The sequence below is a fragment of the Chamaea fasciata genome, unplaced genomic scaffold (assembly GCF_029207755.1).
Source record: "Chamaea fasciata isolate MVZ Bird 193981 ecotype frontalis unplaced genomic scaffold, bChaFas1.0.hap1 SCAF_18, whole genome shotgun sequence".
Classification (NCBI taxonomy): Eukaryota; Metazoa; Chordata; class Aves; order Passeriformes; family Sylviidae; genus Chamaea; species Chamaea fasciata.
In genome coordinates, this window is record NW_027094103.1 from 6,188,952 (window position 1) to 6,209,683 (window position 20,732).

The 20,732-nt window shown below is 39.1% G+C and overlaps 1 protein-coding gene across 2 annotated transcripts in view; it reads left to right on the forward strand.

Moving 5' to 3' along the window:
- LOC136298797 (septin-2) overlaps positions 1-20,456 on the forward strand; it is a 35,195-nt gene extending 14,739 nt beyond the window's left edge. Inside the window, exons 8-13 of one of the 2 annotated variants that reach the window (XM_066199803.1) lie at positions 3,350-3,451; positions 4,264-4,409; positions 5,425-5,508; positions 6,429-6,486; positions 12,977-13,070; positions 19,653-20,456. In XM_066199803.1, coding sequence (XP_066055900.1) covers positions 3,350-3,451; positions 4,264-4,409; positions 5,425-5,508; positions 6,429-6,486; positions 12,977-13,045 — 459 coding nt within the window. In that variant the 3' untranslated portion in view covers positions 13,046-13,070; positions 19,653-20,456. The remainder of the gene's footprint in view (positions 1-3,349; positions 3,452-4,263; positions 4,410-5,424; positions 5,509-6,428; positions 6,487-12,976; positions 13,071-19,652) is intronic. The other variant, XM_066199802.1, reaches the window with a different exon arrangement.
- Positions 20,457-20,732: the final 276 nt, after the last annotated feature.

The following is a 20,732-nucleotide window of genomic DNA, read 5'->3' on the forward strand; positions in this document are numbered from 1 at the left end:
TTGTGACCCTGTGACTTCCTGTAGACCTTTAGAATGATTACTGAGTCTTTATTCCAAGGGTGTTCATGTTGGGAATATTTTTCTATTTTCTTGAAGAGGGGCTACAGTTTTATTTAACTGGGAAAATCGTATAGATAAAATCATGCTTGCAAAGCAGCACATTAGCTGAACTCCACCGAAATTCAGAGGATTTGTTTGGAGCTTTTTTGAGTGAACCAGTGCCACAGTGGCAGGTGGGGCCATGGTTTGTGTGGGCACGTGAAGAACTTCATTTTCACAAGGTAAGGTGCTGCTGGCATTGCTGCTGTGTTTTATAAAGCTCAGTGATGTAAGAAAACATGCCCAAGAAATGGAGTGAATCATTCTTTGCTGAGAAAATTAAAAGTGGGGTGACTGTATGAACCTTGTCTGCAATGCAGGCAAACATCCACTGAAGAGGGAAGGGGATACTTGTACAGAAATGAGGAACTTTATGATGAACCAGGTGAAAGGAGGAAGGAAATTTTATAAAGTTCATTCATTGAGACAAGAAGGACCTTTAGGTCTTGCTGGCAGAAATTCTGTCCAGGCTCTTGAGCTTTATAATTTTGTTCCTCCACAAATACTATAAGGTAACAACAGGTGCACTGCATTCAAATTGAAAGAACTCCTAGGGAAATCATGTAGCAAAAATGTGGCTGATTGTGCAGGTTTTATTGCTTTTCCTTTTCTGTTACTGTACTGACTTTGTGAAAGATTTTTATCTCACATTGTTTGTGGAGCTGCTACTTTTTATAAAATCTCCTGTATTCACCCTTTCAGCAGTGTACTTCAGGCTCAGTGTTCATAGTTGCTTACTTTTTCATTCAGCATTTGGGAGCAGAATGATGTTGAAAGATTTGAAGGTGGCATTTAAGTAGAGCATTAATTATTTTACAGTCGAATTCCCTGGGAATTTAACTAACTTTTAACTACCTTTAAAACAATCTGGATTTAGACATGTGGGCACCACATTTATGCACTGGCTAAGTCCAACAAGATGAAGGGCATCTGTAGTCTGAGGGAGTGGTTAGGGAGCAGGTAAACAAGTTTCCATTATTTTTATACTGCTGGCAAAGGTCACTGCAAACTGAGTTTATATTAAGTCAAATGTATAATGTGCTTCCAAAGCTTTGAAAATCAAAGCTACTGTATATTGTTCTAACTCAAAGCATCTTGGCCGAAGGAGTCTCTAATCAAGAATAGGAATCAAAGTCCTGCTTTGCTGACGCAGCTTGAAGTCTTACTTTTTTTAGATGTTTCTGCCATTTGGCCGTCAATCTGAAGTAAAATGTTTTTGTTTTGCCGCTGTGGACTAAGCAGCAAGATTAGCTTGTGGTGCTTGCAAAGGAAACCCAGCTTGGAGTAATTCCTGTTTGGGCTTTCTGGAATTCAAAGTTATTTTTTAAAAGTCTTGAGTGGGAAGAAATGCACGACAGTTTCACAAGCTGTGCCATGCAAGGCTGCTAAGGAAACATGCTCAAAAGAATGACTTCATGCTAGGGGAACTAATATTTTGACTTTTTTTTTCATTTCCCATGGGAAGGCTAATCTTTAGGAACACAGAATCCTCTGAGGCCAATAAAATTCAGATTTGAAGAAGCAAAATGCTGTTTCATTGTTAGGAGCATAAAATACAGTTTGTTTTTATTGCAATTCTTTTTCCTTTCAGGAAAGCACTAGGTTTAACAGCTGTAATATATTATTCTAGCACCCCTTGCTGTCGGCTTTCCCGTTATTGTTCCACTTGCATTTTATCTCAAAGATCTCAGCCAGGTTAAATATGCTTTCTTGTTTTATGCAACTGCTTAAAGTCATCGAACTGCAGCGGTGCCCCACCGGTCCCAGCTGTGCATCTTTAATTGTCATTTGGTGACAGTTCGGGTCTCTTTCATTTTGCAAAACAGTAACAGCATCCATTGATTTCAATGTCATTGTGTGAATGTCTTAATTGCTTTTTGGCAACACTTACTCCCAGATTTCTTTTCTCTGTATAAAATGTTGCTCTCTGTGTGGCTGGGGGCCGGTGGTGCTTTACTCAGTGTGAACGCGTGTGTGAGTGCGGGGGATGTTTATATACCTGGCAGGAAATCATCATCAGGGAGCAGCTGTGGCTCATACATGGTCTTTCCTCTGCTGATGGTCTGGAGAATTGTTTTCTTTGAAACACCTGTTTAATGACCCAGTTCTGCTTGGACAATTTTCATTTCTACTGTAGCTGTTGGTTGTTATCATGACAGAGGATTGAGGAACCCATCAATACTCAGAGAAGGCTCATTAAGACCTCTCTATTTGAAGTCTGCTTGCTTTTGTGCTACCAAATTAAATCTCCAGTTGTATATGCAGTAATGGCATCACAAGTCCTTACATAGGCTCTTCTGAACATTTTTACCAGTACTTTAAAACTCTCCCTAAATCTGCCCAGACCTTGTCTATGCTGAGGGTTCATTCAGCAGGGCAGCTGCTTGGTTCAGGTGCTGTTGGTGGGGTTACAGTTGCTGTTATAGGAAGTTTGCACTGTTCTCCTTTTCTGCTGAAACATCCAAGATCCCTTTGGAGAGTCGTTGTGGAATCTCAGCATTTTTCATGCTCTCCTTACACCACCACACTTCCTTTACTGAAAGTAACTCGTCAGTACATTTGATGCAGTGACAAGAGCTGACCTAAGTGTGTTCAGTAGTGTGGCAGCAGAAACATTCTCTTTGGTTTTGAGAAAGGAATTGACTTGTGCCACCTTTTGAAACTGCCAAAGGCCTGGAGTTATGCTGGCTGCTCACCCCTGCAGTGATTTCATTAGGAAAAGAATGTGCCCAGGAATACAGATACTGTATTTTTTATGTTAACCTCAGACATTAATGACAAAGAAGACTGTTTAAGAACAGGGGCATTTTCTTAGTGGATTTTAGTGACTTTCTCCAGTTTCAGTGGATAATAAGCTTTTATCTTTTTTGATTCAAGAAACAATAGACAGTGTCTTCTACATTTTTGAACATATCAAATGCACAAAAATGTACTTCGACATGGGGTGAATGGTTTTGATTCTGTAACTGACGAATTCCTCCTTGTTACTCTTACTCTTTTTTCATATTAACCTCACTTTGTTTCTGTATTTGCCTTGCAATCTGGCATTTTTAGATTATTTACTTGCTATGTTAAATACATGTATCTTTTTTGCCTTTTAAAAAATCTTCAAGCCTGTGTTACTTTGCACTTTGGACACTGAGTCAGGTTACTGTTTGTTACAGACTAGTAAATCAATTGCATATATTTTTAACTGAATACCTCTTCAATGAAATAAGAGTACTATTCTTTCTTTTTTGCAAACTTTCAGGTTCTGGATGAGATTTCCGAACATGGCATTAGGATTTATCAGCTCCCTGATGCAGATTCTGATGAAGATGAGGAGTTTAAAGAACAAACTAGAGTTTTAAAGGCAAGTTTCACTCCTAGTTTATCATTTTGCTGCTGTAGTTCTTCAGTCTACAACATGCCTGAAGGTACTTTATTCCTTTTACAACGTGTCAAAAACTTCAGTTTCCTTTGTATGTTGGCTCTGAATTATAATCCCTTTTATTCCAGTCTCTGCTTCATCAGAATTTCAAGTGTAGTGTGTCACGAGTTTCTCTTCTTTTCTCTTAAGTGTAAACCACTGTTCACCATGAACTATTATTTGCAGTCTGTTTTCTGACTCAAACGTTTTAACATGTGAGCAAGGAGAGAGATTGTGTGTTATGGTTGCTGTACTAATTAACGGCTTGCCTCGTGTTAAAGCAGATAATCAAGGTTTTACTGAAGTAATTTCCTCTTTGTGCTTGCTAAGGTGTTTGAAGAATGTGTCTGAAATTCTCTTTCTAGCTACTTCACTCTGCATCTGAAGTATGTTTCTGTTGGCTGCCCTCCATGCATGATGTTATGTCAGATGACACATTATGCCCAAACTGTACTTGAACAACAGTCAAGTGTTCCTAAAGTGAAGCGTCATTTCCTTCTGGGCCTCTGTTAAAACAAGTTGATCCTAACAAAGCTACAGGTGCTCATAAGGGGAGGTTGCATTGCCTAGAATGGGATTCCTTGGTTTTCTGGTGTGAGAGGGTTTTAGTAGAGAGTGTTTATCAACATTTCTTTCCCCCCTCTCTTGCCTGTTACTTGAATCTTTGTGCTTTCTTTAAAAGAAAGACAAAGCAAAATACAAGAACTAACCAGTCAGAAATCAAAGCAGTAACTTGTTTTTTCTGTCTCAACTAGGCTAGCATTCCCTTTGCTGTTATTGGATCCAATCAACTTATTGAGGTGAAGGGGAAAAAAATCAGAGGCCGCCTTTATCCCTGGGGAGTTGTTGAAGTTGAAAATCCAGAGCACAATGATTTCCTCAAGCTGCGCACAATGCTGGTGTGAGTAATGGTAAAATGATCCCATCTCCTGTGGTGACATCACTGCCACAATGACTAAAAGCCTATAGCAACGTTCATTCCTTATTTTAAAACTAGCCCTGATGGCAGCCCAGAGCTACATTTTAGTCCCCTGCAGCTTGTTTTCCTGCTGTACCCTCTGATCTCTGAATTCAGAAAATATTTTCTGTATTTTATGTTGCCAGATATATGTGATGGTTTTATGTCTTATGAGAACTGATCTGATGGCCTGTACCTACCTACTGATGTTTTGTTATGAGTGCAGTTGGTGGGGTGGAGAGGCTTTTAAAATACTCTTCAAAGTGAAGAATATTCCAAAAGCAAAATGCAATTTTCTTGGCAGTATGGGAGATCCTTTGTTAAATATGATACCCCACCCCGTTATGATTTTAGCTGATAGGGATATTCTGCCTGCGTAAATGGTTTTAAGTGATTATTTTTATAAGCGATGTTTTGCTATTGTTGGAAATGAATCCTGTTGTGTCATTCCAATTTCAGTCTGCACTGGGCAGGGATTGCCCTCTGCTGGGCATTGGGAGCAAGTGGGTTTTCCTTTTTTTTTCTTGGCAGTTGGAAATTGTTAAGCAATGTCAGCTGTTGTGTGAGCCAAGCAGCTCCACCTAGTTTCCAGTTACAGATTATATTTGACAGCACTTAAGAGTAATAAAATACCTTTGGAATTAAAGTATCTTTCTGAATAACTGTCTTTGCAAGGTTCTTGACGCTGCAAAAACTGGTATAAACAACTTGTCTGAAGTAATTAATGACCAAGAGGAAGACAGCATATTTTGGGTCTTTGAATAATATTGGCGGGGCACTTAGGAATGAATTAAAGATCAATGAAGTTGAAAGCAGAGTTCTGGCTGGCTTGGTCTGTAAGGATTTACTTTTCTGGTTAATACACCCATTAGATAAAACAGAAACAGAAGGTTAAAGGGTGTTTTTCTTTGCTTTGCTGAGGATGACAGAGTGTTCAATAGCCCTTTGCATGTTCTAGGACACACATGCAGGACCTGCAGGAGGTGACCCAAGACTTGCACTACGAGAACTTCCGTTCCGAGAGGCTAAAACGCACTGGCAAGTGAGTGTGTGCTGCCCCTGGGCTCTGCTGCTCCTCACTGCCCACTGACAGGGGACTTCTCTTCCTCCCAACTAATCCCACCTGTAAACAATTATTTCTCATGAGATTTCAACCTGTGTGATTCTGAAATTTATATGAAATGCTCTTCCTGAAGAGGAATAATATATAGCAAAGCGCTGTGCTTATAAACAGCTTAAATCCCCTTTTCTCTATGCTTTTAATTGGAGTGTGCAGGAAGAAGGTGCCTGCAGGCAAGATAGGTTTTATGTAATGGTGTCTGCTTGAAGAAAATGAACACTAGTGGGCAAATTTAAATAGGCCCCAGTCTATCTGCTTAGGGAGATATTGCTTCTCTTGCTGCTTCATGTGTGCCTGAAGAGAGAAGTTTAGACCAAACAATCTTTTCTGATAATTTTTAATGTTGTTTATTATCTCTTTTTTTAATTCTTGCCAAGGTTGTCCTTGGCAACTTAATGGAAAAAATCCACATCTACCTTTGCTGCATCTTTTGGGATAACATCTTACCCTTGTCCACTTTCCACTTGTTCTTCAAGTATTCAGCAAAGCATTTTGATGTTAAAGAGGAAAGGAAGTAGCCTACACAGCTTTTTTGTGGTTGCTTTTTGTACCATGGATAGATAGTGAAGGAAATCTCTTCATTGAAGTAAATTGCAAAAAAAATAATCCATACAGCAGTAAGGAAATCAAATTTTAAGGAATGGAGAGTGAATAGCAGGTGTCTGAGGTAAAGATGGCCTTCTATAAAAGGGAAGCATGTTTTTAAAATATCCTAATTTCCCCTGTAGGGAAGAATGTAGACTTTGATGATGTTACAATAATTGAAATACGAGTCTTGAATCTGTTCTTGGAGCTTTTTAATTCTGTATTTTATACTGTCAATGTGTTCTTTTCTTCAATAGGCCTGTTGAAGAGGAAGTGGTAGACAAGGATAGAATCCTCCAGCAGAAAGAGGCTGAGGTAAGAGGAACTTTCTAAAACTTGTTCTTTAATAGTACATGCTGTGTTCCAGTTTCAGTTTTCTGCATCAGCTACTGCCTGTGGCAGGTAGGATTGGAGTTGAGCTAAAAGACAGACCTAACCTGACCATACCTGTTGCCCTTACAGTGTTTTATAGTCACTTGCATCGTGCATGGAGGTAGTGTGTGCACTCTTGGTTGTAGGCAGAATGTTTATCACTTCCTGTTTGGGTGCTGATTTTTCATTGGAATATTTGCTCTTTTAAGTATTGAAATCAATTTCTGTTTGTCAGCTACACATGCTGGGTGCTGTGGTGGGATATACTGACAGTCTCATGTCACTTCAGATGGGCATGTGCTTACTGCAAGCACATTACCAGTAAATTTATTCTTATGTCTTGTGGCTATGGAGTAGAAACAGGCTCTTAAAAATCTAAAAAATCCCATAATATAATTAATACATTTTTTTTCATCATAACCTTGACTAAATCATAGTATTTTTGTTGTGCCTGTCAGTTTATGGATTTGGTGTTTTCAAACTGATTTCTCACTCTGGTTTCAAGTTATTGCTAGGCCTTTTAATTTAGTATTTTTATGTTGAAGTTGTAAAGGCTCAGAAATTTTTAGCCTGGTATTTAAATTCCAGCAATATGCTGCCAGTGCTTATACTACTTTACAGTGTGAAAACTGAAGACTTGCTGCCAGTTGTAAGATAGTGGATTTTTTTTCTCTTTATCCTTCTTTTATCCAATTCAGCTTGGATCCACATCCATAACTGCAGGAAAGCATGACTGGAAAGATCATTTCACATGTGCAGTGATTTGGAATAAAAAAATAAAAATAACAAGCAGTTCTGTGTGATTCTGAGGTGGAAGATTGACTCCCATACATGGAAATTTTTGAAATTTACTTTGGTCTGTACATTTCCTTTTTCCCTTATAGCATCCATATTTAAAAATAACTAACCCTGGTTAGCTATTGGCTAACCCTGGCATGTTGATATAAATAGCAAAAAATTTTCCTTAAAGGAAATGCAGAAGCAGCTGATTACCACCATAATTAGTAGTTAATATGAATTACTGGAGATTGAGTGAGCTGCATATTTATCACTCTGTAACTGCATTTCAGCAGCATAAGCACACTTGATGGCTGTGCACATACAAGAGTGAAACTTCTGCAAGTGTTCTGTACACAAATTAACTGCCTCCCATTTACTGGGGCATGTGCAAAGCAACAGGAGCTCATCAGCTGATAGCCAGCAGTACTGAATGCTTCAGAAAAGTCAAGAGCATTTTTTCAAAATGTTTTTTTTTCTATTTTTCCTTAGTGATTCCAAGCAGACAGGTAGACTTAAAGAATTTAAGTCGTAACTGTTTCTCCGGTTATTTGAACTGTATGAATTGTACATGCCTAGTAGTTAAGTAGAATCTTGGGTATCCTTGTAGAACTATTTGTTTTCAGACTTATGTCCGAAAAAAGTCTCCTATAAATATTTTCCCTGGAAACTGTTGATATGACAGGCACTATATATATATATATATATATATTTATGTTCTATTTATGTATTGACGCAGAATGGTCAAAACAGACCAGTATACAAATATGTAACGTGTCTTTTATATAACATGGCTAAAGGGATGAAATTTTGAATTTCTCAGGGGACAATCTTTGAAAGTTTCCTCTGGGGCTAATCATCTCTGAATAATTGCTGCTGAAGTTGCAGGGGATTAGGTTAGAACTTGAAAAAACAAATACATTTTTAACTTCTGCATTCTATTGTTCCAAAGAGATCAAGAGGCTTTGCTGAATCTTCTGTAGATAAGCTGGTATGAAGTCTCTTCATCTCCAAATCATCCCTAAGGTTCAGACTGGGAAAAATCTGTGGAGGAAAGAGGCACAGAGGAAATGGGCTTGCATTCCATGGCCTTCACAGAGAAAACAAATATCCATTTCCCCTCCTGTTCTGCATTCCCATCAGTAACGGTGCTTGATGTTCTATTTACAGTTTTGTGAGGTTTACATAACCTTGGAAGGAATGAATGCTTGAACTCGTGCCAGGATCATCTTTATCAAGGCATCACTTTTGCTAAATGGTCTTTTATTATGCCAAAGGATGTGGTCCCCAGTTCAGCCAATTTGGAATAGCTAATCTGTCATTTTGGATTTATTGCTTAGTCTGGTCGTGCTTTTGCTCATTTGCAAGTGATGACCTGTTTTTTTTTAGAGCTGGAAAATGAAAATAGGCATAAAGATATTCCTGTTCCTTACTGTAAGTATGATGCAGAACAGATTATTTTGATGTTGCAGTGTAAGTGGGCACAAACTTAACATTTGTAGTTTTTTGCCATATTTTTCCTGCTCTGAAAATGTCTTGTTAATAAAAACCTTTCAAAGTTTTGAGAGGTAGTACTTCCAGAAAAAATATTAGGGCTGTGATTACATGAAACCAGCAAGGAATAAACACCTCTGGGTTTCTTTAGTGAGCTACCCTGAGACTTTGGGCACATCTATCCATGCTTCTGTTTTCAGTAGACTTGGTCAACAGTGGGCTGTGTGTTGTAGAATGAACACAATGTTGAAATTGTTTTCTCTCTGTCTTTCCACTTTCTGAACGTGTGTAACCCTTTGGCAGATGAGATAAAGAGCCCTGGGTTGGTGTGGGAGTCAGGAGGGGGACCAGCAGTGGGGCTGCCAGGCTGGGGGCCAGCAGTGGGGGCTGAGGATGGGACTGGTGTGTGCAGGTAACTGCCTGCTGCTGCTGGGCTTTGGGAAAGTATTGTCTTGAAACAGAAGGGGCAAACATAATGGGAAGAGACAGAATGAATGCTGATGAAGATCTGCAGACCTGAAGGAAGTAAAAACAGGTCTGAAATTGAATTTACTTTGTGAGATGTTACTGCCCAGTGCAGCGGGCAGAATGCTTCAGCCTTGCCCTGTGAAGTGTGCAGTCTTAGTCCTGGGGAACTTCCTAAGAAGAAAACACCAGTTAGCAATGGGAACCCTTGAGGAATTATAATGAAGAAACTTTTTCTTTTTTTTTAATTGCTTTTTTTGGTAGTTTTTAGCTGTTTTTTGAAGGACCAGCGCAGGCTGCTCATGTACTGCAATGGCTGTGGCCAGGGTAACTTCTCCTCTTTGTCAACATGTCCTGTGGAGACATTTATTCTAATGGTAGCCCCATTTCCAAATTTTCAGGAATATTTTTCTTGTCTTCAGTTAACAAAATTACTTGTGTTCTTTGGTATTGGAAGTATTTTTAATCAAGAGCTCTTATGGGAATATTCACTAGAAAATCCACTGTCTGCAGTTTTCCATCTTCCCCTATTCTTGCAGCCTCTTCAATTTTGCCTTTCTTATGTAAAGGTATGGGCAGAAATAATCAGGATTGGTAGAGGGAAAACTTATCAGTGGCAAGCAAATATTGTTTGTTTCTTAATATTTCTCCTCCTGTGATCCCTGCATGTTGTTCACTGAGAAGCCCTTCACTTTGTTTACAGGAATAGTGTCTGTTGGTATTGTGATGAAATTCTGGAGGTACAGCAGAGCTGTGTGTCTGTGGTTTCTGTTAAGGGTGTGGAAGCTGTTAACGAGATGTATGGTTCACTTCTAACTCTGTAACCTTAGCTCTGGTTTGAAATGTTTGTTTCCTTTCTGGTTTGCTGCAGTAGTTACATGATCGTTTGAACTGAATTGTAGACCTGACATAAGTAAACTAAGGGGCATTTATACCAAGGTTACGTTTATTCTTTTGCCTTTTGTTATCTGAGAATTCACAGGAATTATTTGTTTTAACAGATTTCCAAACATTGTTTCCTAGCTTCCTTTTCATGATGTGCATTGGCCCTTTGCTGTCATGTTGTAGCATCCGTTCTTTAGGGGATGAGCACAAATATATCAATGCTGATCTTGCAAGTGAGAGGACTCACTGCTGGGAAAGATCAAAGTCATTTTCTGCCCTTGATGCTTGCAGTCCCCAACAGCAAAGGGAACACAGATGTTGACATGACATCAGTTTCAGTCTTTGGTGTGATTCTTTTACATTCTCCTTTATTAAGAACAGAGCTTTTTTTCCTGTCTAGTTAATAGGTCCAGTAAGGTGAGCATGAGCTGGTTTTGGTTCGTAGTGTAATGTGGAGGAACAGCTCTTGTGTTCTGTCCTCTACTTCAAGAGGAATTGTTGAAGAGACTGGCATGGTTGCCACTTGACCACCATGCAGCTGGATTCTCTTTTTTTAACTTTACAACAATGTGCCTAGTTTTTTACACGGGCCTTGTGCCTGAAAGCTTTTCTACTGAATTATTCTAAAATAGCTTCAGAAACTTGCCATTCCTTGCCTAATGGAAAAGACTGAGACTTCACTAGTAGGTCTCAAAAACGCCACATGAGGATGGGAAAGGAAGATCTTCTACAATCTTAATGTTGGAGCAGAGTAAGTTTCCTGGGGCTCCTGTGCTGCCTTATATTTGTGTCATATGCAGCATCTGCTTTATTTTGTGCTATGGGCGTATTTTTATCAGTTAAAGTTAAGAAAATGCAATTCTCAGTGCTGTATTTAAGCCTTAAAATATGATGTTGGCTATTAGCAGAATTCTGCATTTGAGCAATCACTATAATACGTGTGCAGCAGTATCACCCCCTGTGATTACTGAATGGTTTCTATTCTGGGAATGTTTCATGGCTCAGCTTGGAGTGCTCTTGGGAAAGCTCAAGTAGGAGAGCTTCCAAAAAGCTAGTTTCATTCCAGTGGTAAATCTGCAAAGAGGCAGTTCAAAAGACCAGGTGTCTTAACATTTTTACCAGTTGATCTTTGAAGCTTTTCTTTTATCTTGTCTCATGAAATCAATGCAGCACTCATTTTGAGAACTTTCTGCTTTTTTTCCCTCCTTCCTGCAGCGTTATGCCATCTTCTTGATCAGAAGCTTTTTGTTTTAAGTACTTAGCAGAAAGATGTAGATGGGTTTATAATAATCCTCACAGACTTAGCTGTATCTCATCTGTTCCTGTGTGAATCTCCTTTTGTCAGAGGGCATCTCTGCAGCAGTCACAGGAACCTGAATTAGCCTCTCCTGAACCCTGTGCTGCTGCAGCAAGAGGATAAGTACATAAGCCAGTGAGTTTTAGGCAAGCTCTGGTACAGCTGGCTGTGCTGCAATCTTTTTTACTCTTTAGTTAATCTTCCATTTCCTACTCTTTCCTAAATCTGTATCTGAGAGCAGGCAAGAAAAAGTGATGTAGGCACCTGCAGTTAGTTTTTCTTGTTCTGTGATGTTTCTTTCAGTTTATTTGGGTTTTTTTTTAAACAAAACAAAACAACAGCTCAACACCTCATGCATGTATTCAAGCATTTGTCTCAGGTTCTTTTGAACCTGGTGGGTGGAGTAATGAGGATCACAATAGTTAATGTGGTTGACTGCATGAAAATAGAGTATAATTGTTCAGATAGAGTGCTTTTTCAGTTAGTTTCCCCCCTGAAAATATAAAAAAAGCAGTTCTCTACATAATGAAAAAAAGAGAACTTGCTATACAAGCCTCAGATTTTACACGATCTCTGGTTTGAGGTGGACTCATAGGTTATACAATGTGCATGGAAATAGCAGCCTGTTTCCTTCCCACTTTGTAAAGTGGGGCTCTTGTAGTTCTGTATGTGGAGCTTCCCCACCTGCATTTGGAAGGAAGTACCCAGTCATTTGTAAAGCAAATTAGAGGGATTTGCATATATACTTTGAAAATCTGTATTTGTGTTCTTTCTTCTATCTCAGGAACATTTGTTCCAATTTTTTTTTTTTTTTTTGAAAAAACAACCAGCAACAAAGCATTATATAAAAGTGACCTTTTATGAGATGGAAACCAACTTCTTAAGTGTTATAAGAAAATGCCTTAAGAAGACAGTTATTTCCAGGAAAAGTAATTGTTTAGATGTAAAAAATATTGGTGCTTAATATGTTTAGTCTGGCTTTCCAAATTTTATAAACATCTTTCTGGGTTTTTTTGAAATAGTTTTAAAATCTTTTTTCCATGTTTGGATGTTATTGCTGCTGAAAATTTGCTGAGTTCTCTAATTGTCATAGGTTGAATGTTCCGACATGATCTTGTATTTTGAGCACCTGTATCAGAGCAAAGCTGCTTCAGCTCACTCGGGTGTAGCTCTGTGCACACCTAAAGGACATGCTTTCCTTATTATGGGTTAAATGTTGAATCAGAGGTCTGCAAGCATAGCTGGCTTCAAAAGATTTGGATTCTATTGCTTAATTTTCATTATAAGTATTCTTACAAATCCCCTGTTAAAATTAGATGTGCTGAACTGAAGAATGGGAGATGGAGAAAACCTAAGTATTCAGTTATGTGAATTATTGACCATTTCCAGTTTGTGAAGTGGAAAATAGGATCCGTGTTCTACCATGGGGAAAAAAAAAAAAAAGTTTTAAGGTTTCCTGGATTTTTGGGCTTCTCTTGAAATCGTTGTGAACACTCGGGTGTCTTTCTCTTGCAGCTGCGCCGCATGCAGGAGATGATTGCCCAGATGCAGGCCCAGATGAGGATGAAGCCTGGGGATGACTAAGGTGCTTAACATCTGGATGCGTCAGGTATTGCTTTTCTGACTTGTTTTCACCTCTTTCATAAGATTTTGGCAATGATTATTGTTAGTTTTGCACTTTGGGCTTGCATTTACTGTACCTAACAGGAAAAAGAAGTGGTGTCATGAGTAGACTAGAAAGGATACATGCCAGTGTTATCTTCCAGCTGTTTATAAGACCCGTAAATCCTTCTCTTCAGTGCCTTGCTTTTGGATCATCAGGCTTTGCTTCTGTTAGCACAAGCTGCTCAGAAAGTTAATTTGATGTGTAAACAAAGCATATTAGTTAGAGTGTTCTGGGATATGTAGGCTGCTGAGTTTTTAACAGTTTTCTCAAAGAGCCAGATAGAATTTTGGTCAGGTGTACTGAATACAGACTCCCTTGATGATATGTGTGATGTATTAGGGGGGATCAGAGTGAGTGAAGAAGAAGATTCCTGTAGCACATACTCATTCTTTCTTCTGGTAGAATTTTTCTTTTAAATGCAAGGACAAAAAATGGAAGGATATGAGGAGTCTTGTTGCTTAATACTTCAGTTTAATACTCTAGTTGTGATTGCTGGTCTTGTGGAATGTAAAGCTTGAATAAAATGGATTATATTATCCCTTATGACCTTGTGTCAGCTGCCAACATTCCAAGCCTAAAATAAGGAGATTTTTTGTTGCCTTTATTTGAACCTTCAGTCTTCCTGTTTACATAAAAAGAAGAAAAAAATAATTTAAGAAATAAACTTATTCACTGGATTCTCACTTAAGCAGAAGTTGATGGTTTTACTGGTGTGTGCACTCTTATCTTTGAGTGAAGTATTTTAGGGGAAATAAGTAATTCAGTCTCAGGTTTCTTACTGTCACATTTTTAACTGTTGCAGATAGAGTAGTCTTCACATCATGTCTTCCAACTTCCATACTAAAATATGTTTTCCCAGAGTTGGAAATCTAAACACTGAGGATAATTTTGTGGCTGACCACACTGTGTGTGTGATAGCAGTGTGTGACAGAAAGCTCTCATTCCCTGGACAGGAGCTGGTCATTTTGCAGCCTGTTCAATATTGTTAAACGCTATAGTCAGAATTGAAGTTTCCAAGTTTTCACTGTGACTTTGTTGTCATGTGGCCAAATTCTTACCACTTGTGGAAATGGTTATTTGGTGTTGGAAAGCTTTTTTAGTGTAAATTATTGGGTTTTTGCTAAGGAGCTCAGTTCTTTGTAGGAGTTAGAAGTCATATTTAATGACATGACAACTTCAAACTGATACTCAATAAGAAAAAAGCTACCATAAATCTGCCCTTGTCCACAGTTGTTGTTGGCAGAGCAGAGGATGGCGAGAGGTACAGATATATTCAGAGTCCTTTCCTCAGTTCCTAGATGCTAGCTTTGCTGTGAAACCAGTATCTGAGGGCTGATGGGATGTAGTATTCCCATTAATGGTTAGCCAGAGATGGCCCCAGATCCCCCGTGTTTCACAGCTTCTGGCAATACTGCATATGGCCTTTATAGAGAGGAACTGGAGCATGGTTTGTCCCAGGCTGAATTTGCAGCCATGGCTACGTAAGTAAACACAGTTCTGAGCATGCTCCTGTCTGTGCAAGGGAAATGTTCTGTAGATACCTCACACGGCTAATCTGGAGTGCAGCTTGGACCACTCTGTGTGCTAAGCAGGACACTTTGGAGATGTAACTGAGTGTTCCCATGATCTTGTTGTGATTTGAACTAAATCAGGAGGTCAAGTTAATTGGGCTGAAGTACTGAGTATGGATGATTTTGAGAAGGATTTGAATGAGATCCTCATACATGGAGGTCCTCTGTTACTTTGGAATTTGCTAAGCTACATTTCTGCAGCTGCTGTGAAAATCATGTTTGACAGATTGCTTTCAGGGAAGACTTTGGAACTTCTGGTTTTGTTACCCTTGAGAGAGAGAGTGATAGATTGATTTTTAGTGTAATTTTTTTGGCCAGGATGCAGTCAGAGCTGCAGATGCAGTCCTTCTAAACCAGGGTGTTGCTGTATGATCCTGGCAGCATGTGGAAGGGAATCCTCATCCAGAGCTTAGCCTTAGGGAAGTTTCTCTCATGCATGTTAACTGACTTTGCAACTTAGGAGGAGTGATGAGTTCAACCTCCACCATTCCCATCAGATTTATTTGCCATATTTTATTGAAATCACAATTTCTAGAGAAACCAGGAAACTTGTAATTAACACAGTGGTTAGCAGAACAAACTGCCAACAAATTTAAATGTAGTTGGTATTAATCTTTTTGTTCTGTCACGGTTTATCTTGATAATCTCTCAGGTTCTAGTTTTACAAGAACTTAAAAGGATCACCTCTGCTACCCAAAGCACAGTCTCTCCTCCCATTGCTCTTTTGCACCCTTGCTCTGTGCTGGGAAAAAATATATTACTTTATAAACAGAGAGTTTATATAGAAATTAATATTGTCACTCTTTTTATTTTGGGTACATACCTAATTTTTGTGTTTTCTTCAAAAGTCCCTTAAAATATTTTCCCCTACATAAAACACAGGTATACAAATGTTTTCAGGTGTTTTGGGAAAAGTGGGGTGTGGTATGGTATGAAGACCTTCATAGGTAAGAGCTGGAGAATAAACAGTTGGGTAATGAAATGTGTTAATATCCAAATATGTGAAATATCCACTTCTGATTTCAGTTGTATTTTGTGGTGGAGAGGAGATTGCTGAATGCTTTGGGGTTTTCTAGGAGGAGCATTGCATAATGATTAAAAAGTTCTAAACTCAAATCCTCGCCAAAAAGACTGACAAGTCTGTGATACCAGAAAGTGCTACACAGGTGGGATGACTGGAAGATCTGGTTTGCCTGATTCCTTTTGAATAGGGCCATCTTTAAAGGTTTGATGGAAAGAGCAAAGGGAGAAGTCACTTCAAGCAGTTTCCTTTACTTTCAAGGCTGGAGTAAGAGAAGAATCAGGGGAGTGACAAAAGCAAAGATTAGATGCAGAGAATACATTCAAAGTTTCTAAAGAGGACAGACAGATTTCTTGCTGTGGAGAAGTAGAATCCTGAAAGGGAGTGATGATGAATGCTGGTGGAGACTGGGTTAGAGGTGGAAAAGGAGGATTACTTTGGCCCTCTGGTCATTCCTGTTTCCAACTGTAGTCTCCGACAAAATTCTGTGAGAACAGATTGTGGTGATTAAGATCTTCTGAGTGCAGCCCTGACAAAGGTGTGTTGACCTATGCTTTTGTCTCTTTCCTCTAAACATTTAATAGCAACTAGTGCAGGTGGAGCAGGAAATGAGAGCACAGCTAGATGCCAGAATATTCTTAGAATAAGAAGTAACAAATTTTTTACCCTGACTTTTGATATACTCACCTTACTAATCTTTCTCGGATTCTTTTTTTCTTGTTAAACACAAGACACTGCTAGAAAGTGTAGGGACTTACTGGTTCTTATATTTGACAGTTCACATGAAGGATGGAAGGGTGGAATAAGGTAGCAAAACCTAAAACAGGTTTAATTTTATTTGGGTGCTCAAATATGAAATGCTTTTGAAATTAGTCTGCAGTAACTCCAATAGCATATGTACTAGTTTCTGAACTTGTCCATCTCAGATGAGCAATTATTATGAAAACTGGAATAATTATACCCAGTGAAATGGTTATTGGTGGATGTTTCTTCCCTTTCATTCTCTGTTTCTCAAAGTGTATCTCTTTGCAATCTGTTTTCCTCTTGTTATTCTTACAAATCTGGTTTGTCTGTCTTCACTCAGTTTCAAGATCATATTGGGACAAATCAGTAACAGAAGCCAGGCTGTGGAATGCTAATACAGCCATCTGGAAATGTAGTTATAGTTAGGGAAATACGTTCAGACAAAAAAGAAACACAAGCATCTTGCACTTAAAATATCTGTAGGATGTTGAAAATTCTTTTAGTGTTGCTTGTGATTTCCACAAGTATTTTAAAGCCTCCTAAGCACATTAACTCTGTTCTGATTTTTGATAAGAACGGTGCTAAAGACACCAAACAGCTCCTTCTTTCTGCCAGTGAATTGACATCATTTAACAGAACGACACAAAGCACTGTCATAGCAACCAGCCTTCTAAAATGATTCTGCTGAATGCTGAATTGATCTGATGAGAAATGTCATTTGAGGAAGTAGAGATGATGTTGTAGGTTTTTGGCAGCTGAAATTGAGAGCTTAGAGAATGTGAGGTTTGGGCAAATTTGTAGCGTTTGGAACAACTGCCTGGCACTGCCAGTGGATGTTTCTCTGGCTAGAAACCAGACCAGGAGAGTGCTGTCAGTGTCCAGCTCTCCTCAGCTCTTCTGACTGTGGAGCTGTTGAGCAAACCCTGCATTGATGGGCTGGCACAAGTTTTTTCACCTTTGGAGAACAGACTTCTGTTGGAAATTGTGCAGTAACATGGGGAACCTGAAAATGTGTCAGGGCCACTTTTTCCTAAAGAAACAGAGAAATATTTCTGATAGTTTTGAAGCTTGGATCCTGGCATGTAGATGTGAATCTGTGGTTATCACCCCTATGAACATATTTTACTGATGAGCATTGGTAATCAGTTCAAAGGCCAATTTTGTAACTTACTGTGAACTTGGCTGATGATGTTTGTTGTGGGGAAGTATGAGGTCTCACTACTGAGCAGCAAAGGAAAGGGAACAAACTTGAAGCAGTGAAGTCAACAGAGGGTGACTGGAACACCAGAAAACCAAAATGTTTGGGGTGCGGTGACAAAATGAGTCAAAACCTACAGCAGAGCACTGGTGTCATCCAGTACTCCTCTGCCTTCTGGAAAGATGCCATTTCTCAAAGTTCTTGCTGACGATGGGGCACTCAAAGGGCTGTAGTTCTAACATAAAATGGGTGCTATTTGAAGAAAAACTGAGGTGAGTGAGAAAATGGAGCTGCTTATCGAGCAAATTTCTCTTATTTGGAGTTCAGAAGTGAACACAGAGGTGTCAAGTCACCCTGCATTGTAGTGGTATTCTTGGAAGAGCTGGGAGGGAGACAAACCCATTTCCTTTACAATGTGATCAAAAATCTTCACAAATCTTCTGTGCTATGTGACCACATGATCAGGGTGCAGGTGTGTGTAGTACTTGCTAGTTACGCTACTTACTGAGAGCATTTTGTTTTAATGCACACTGGAGAAATATCCTCTTTGTTCGGTGTTGGTAGGAACTCACATTGCAGGTGGAGGCATTTGTTAACTCTGTGTGTTGGTGAAATGAGCATGGGGGGCTGTAAGGTTGGTCTAGTAAAGCTGGAGGTCAGACTTGTCAAGAATAGTATCAACCTAATTGTATCATAAAATACTGCCTTACAAGGAGATGAGGAAGAAAGAGCAGTGAAATGAATCCACGTTGAAATACACACATACTTTGCCCAAGTGTGTTCTACGAGCTTATAAAATGTGAGATCATGTAGCTAATGCTGCTAACATCAGTGCACAGCTGTGCTTAGAACCCAAGCCTTCATGTTTATTGGAAATTCCAGTCTTTTTGTGAGTCTGAAACGTGAGTTACAGTTTCTTCTGGAGGTATCTTCTGTAAAAGATTAGAGTTAGGCAGGCAGTGGCAGAAACCAAGTTTCTCTTTCAAACTCGAAGTAGCAGTGTAGCTCAACAGGTTATTTGAATTTGAATATTGAATTTGCTTAGCAATTTATGGACTTACTAGCTAGCCTTATTGCTAGCTTGCTTGTTTTAGTTGTTATTAGAAGTGATGGGCTCCTTAAAATGAGAAGGAATTGTGTACTGTGGGAGCAGAACTCCCACAGTGAGAACGGCAAAGAGCAAAGCACATTGCTCCTTATCCCCACTGTAATCTGGATGAGTGTTACGGTGTATTTTACAACTTGGCACAACAGTATTTTCTAGTATATTTCTATTTTTTCCATCCAGAGGAGCATTTAGATTAAGCTAACTTTTTCTGCCAGGAATGAGTATTTTTGGGGCTGGAGAATTTCAGGTGTTTCCCCTTAGTTCCAAACCTGACACAACTTCTTAAGCAGGATCCAACTTTCAGGGAAAGCTGAGATTCTCCTTTCTTTGTAGCAGCCTTTTTGATTGGCAAGTAACTGTAGAAATATCCAAAACTGATAGTTATTTTTGAAATTACAGACCAGTATCCCTTTTTTTTCCAGCCATGGGAATACTGCTGTATGAATGCTTGAAAAAAATGTCTGCTTTCCTGCTTTACCTTAGCAGTGTTGGTGCAGGATGTTGAGCTTGCTGGCTAGTGTTAGCCCTGTTTAGCTGAGTGGTTTGTTTCCCTCAGCAGCAATAATGCTTCACAGAACAGGCCAAGGTCGATGTGCTGTGTGCAGGACTGTTGAGAGGGGCTGTAACACTCTCCTTGTGTTCTTGCAGGCTGAGGGGAGGTATGGGTGCCTAAGAAACTACGTAGCTAAAAATAAGTTCTCATTCATAAGCTCTTATTGGACATTTGTGATAAATATTCGGGACCAAACTGCTCAGCTGATCTAGTTGTAATGCAGGAACTGAAACTCCCTGTTCCCTGGATTGTGCTGCTTTGCTCGGAGGGGCTCTGACAGTGCCGAGAGTTTGTCCTTTCTAATGCTCTGTTTTCCACTTTTGTTCCCAGCAGCATACGGTTCTCTAAGTGGATGGGTGCTCTCTTTTCTTTGCCCGAGTGGTAACGTTCAAATGCAAAAGCTGGATGCCACAGACCAAGACCTGCGTTAAAACAAACACAAAGTCTGAAGATCATGTTGTAGAACTGCTTGTTTTATATAATCAATGTTATTCAACTTATAGTGTATCTTCTTTTGATTCTTTTGGTAACACTGTCTTCATACTTACCAATGTGGTTTTATTATCCTTCCTGTACCTTTTTATTCAGAAACTGCCAAGAGTACACTGTTTGGACTAGTCATTGTGGTGGGTTTAAAGAATTAATCATTTATCTGCTAGGTTGTTCTGAACGGTTTTGTGGTTAATACTAAGACTTTGTGGCCTGTTTACAGTAAGCGTATGTGTGTTTGCACAGTATTATAACTTTCACCTGCCATTTTAGGTTATTATGTATCGTATCAGTTTTCCAGAACTTCCTCTGTGCTTTTGTTGCTTTTAAAGCTTCATCTCTGGTGATTTGCATTTGTGTGATGTATGAGAAAATGTATGAAACGCCGATGATTCACCAGGGATTGGAAAAAGCTGACTTTTCTAAACTGCCGTGCCTTAAAACACCATAAACACTCCACACACCAACAACTTGTGTGGATGCCTCTGGAGGTTTGGCTTCAGGTCTCAAGTGTTGATGGCAAAAATCTGTCACAGGCATTTCTATCTGTCAGCTGAGCGATGGCATGTACTGATTTTTTATATATACCATAGCACTACTTTTCATTGAAGTTTTGTAATAAATTGTATGAATGTGGAAAACGTTGATTTTTGTTTTGGGGTGGTTTTTCTTGTTTTATTTTATTTTGCCTTTTCAATCTAATGTGTGAAATGCTGTAATGGCGTTGTGCACAGCGCATATTCAAAGGAATTGTGTTATTTACCCTGGGGTATGAAGGTGTTTTCTAAAATTTGTCTACCTGCAAACTGCTTTGATTTCATTTCAAAACAACTTTAATAGTGTTTTACCTGTAAGTTAGGTAGCAAAGCTTCACATCTACTTTTTTTCCAAAGTTCATTAGGCACCTACTGATGTCTTTAG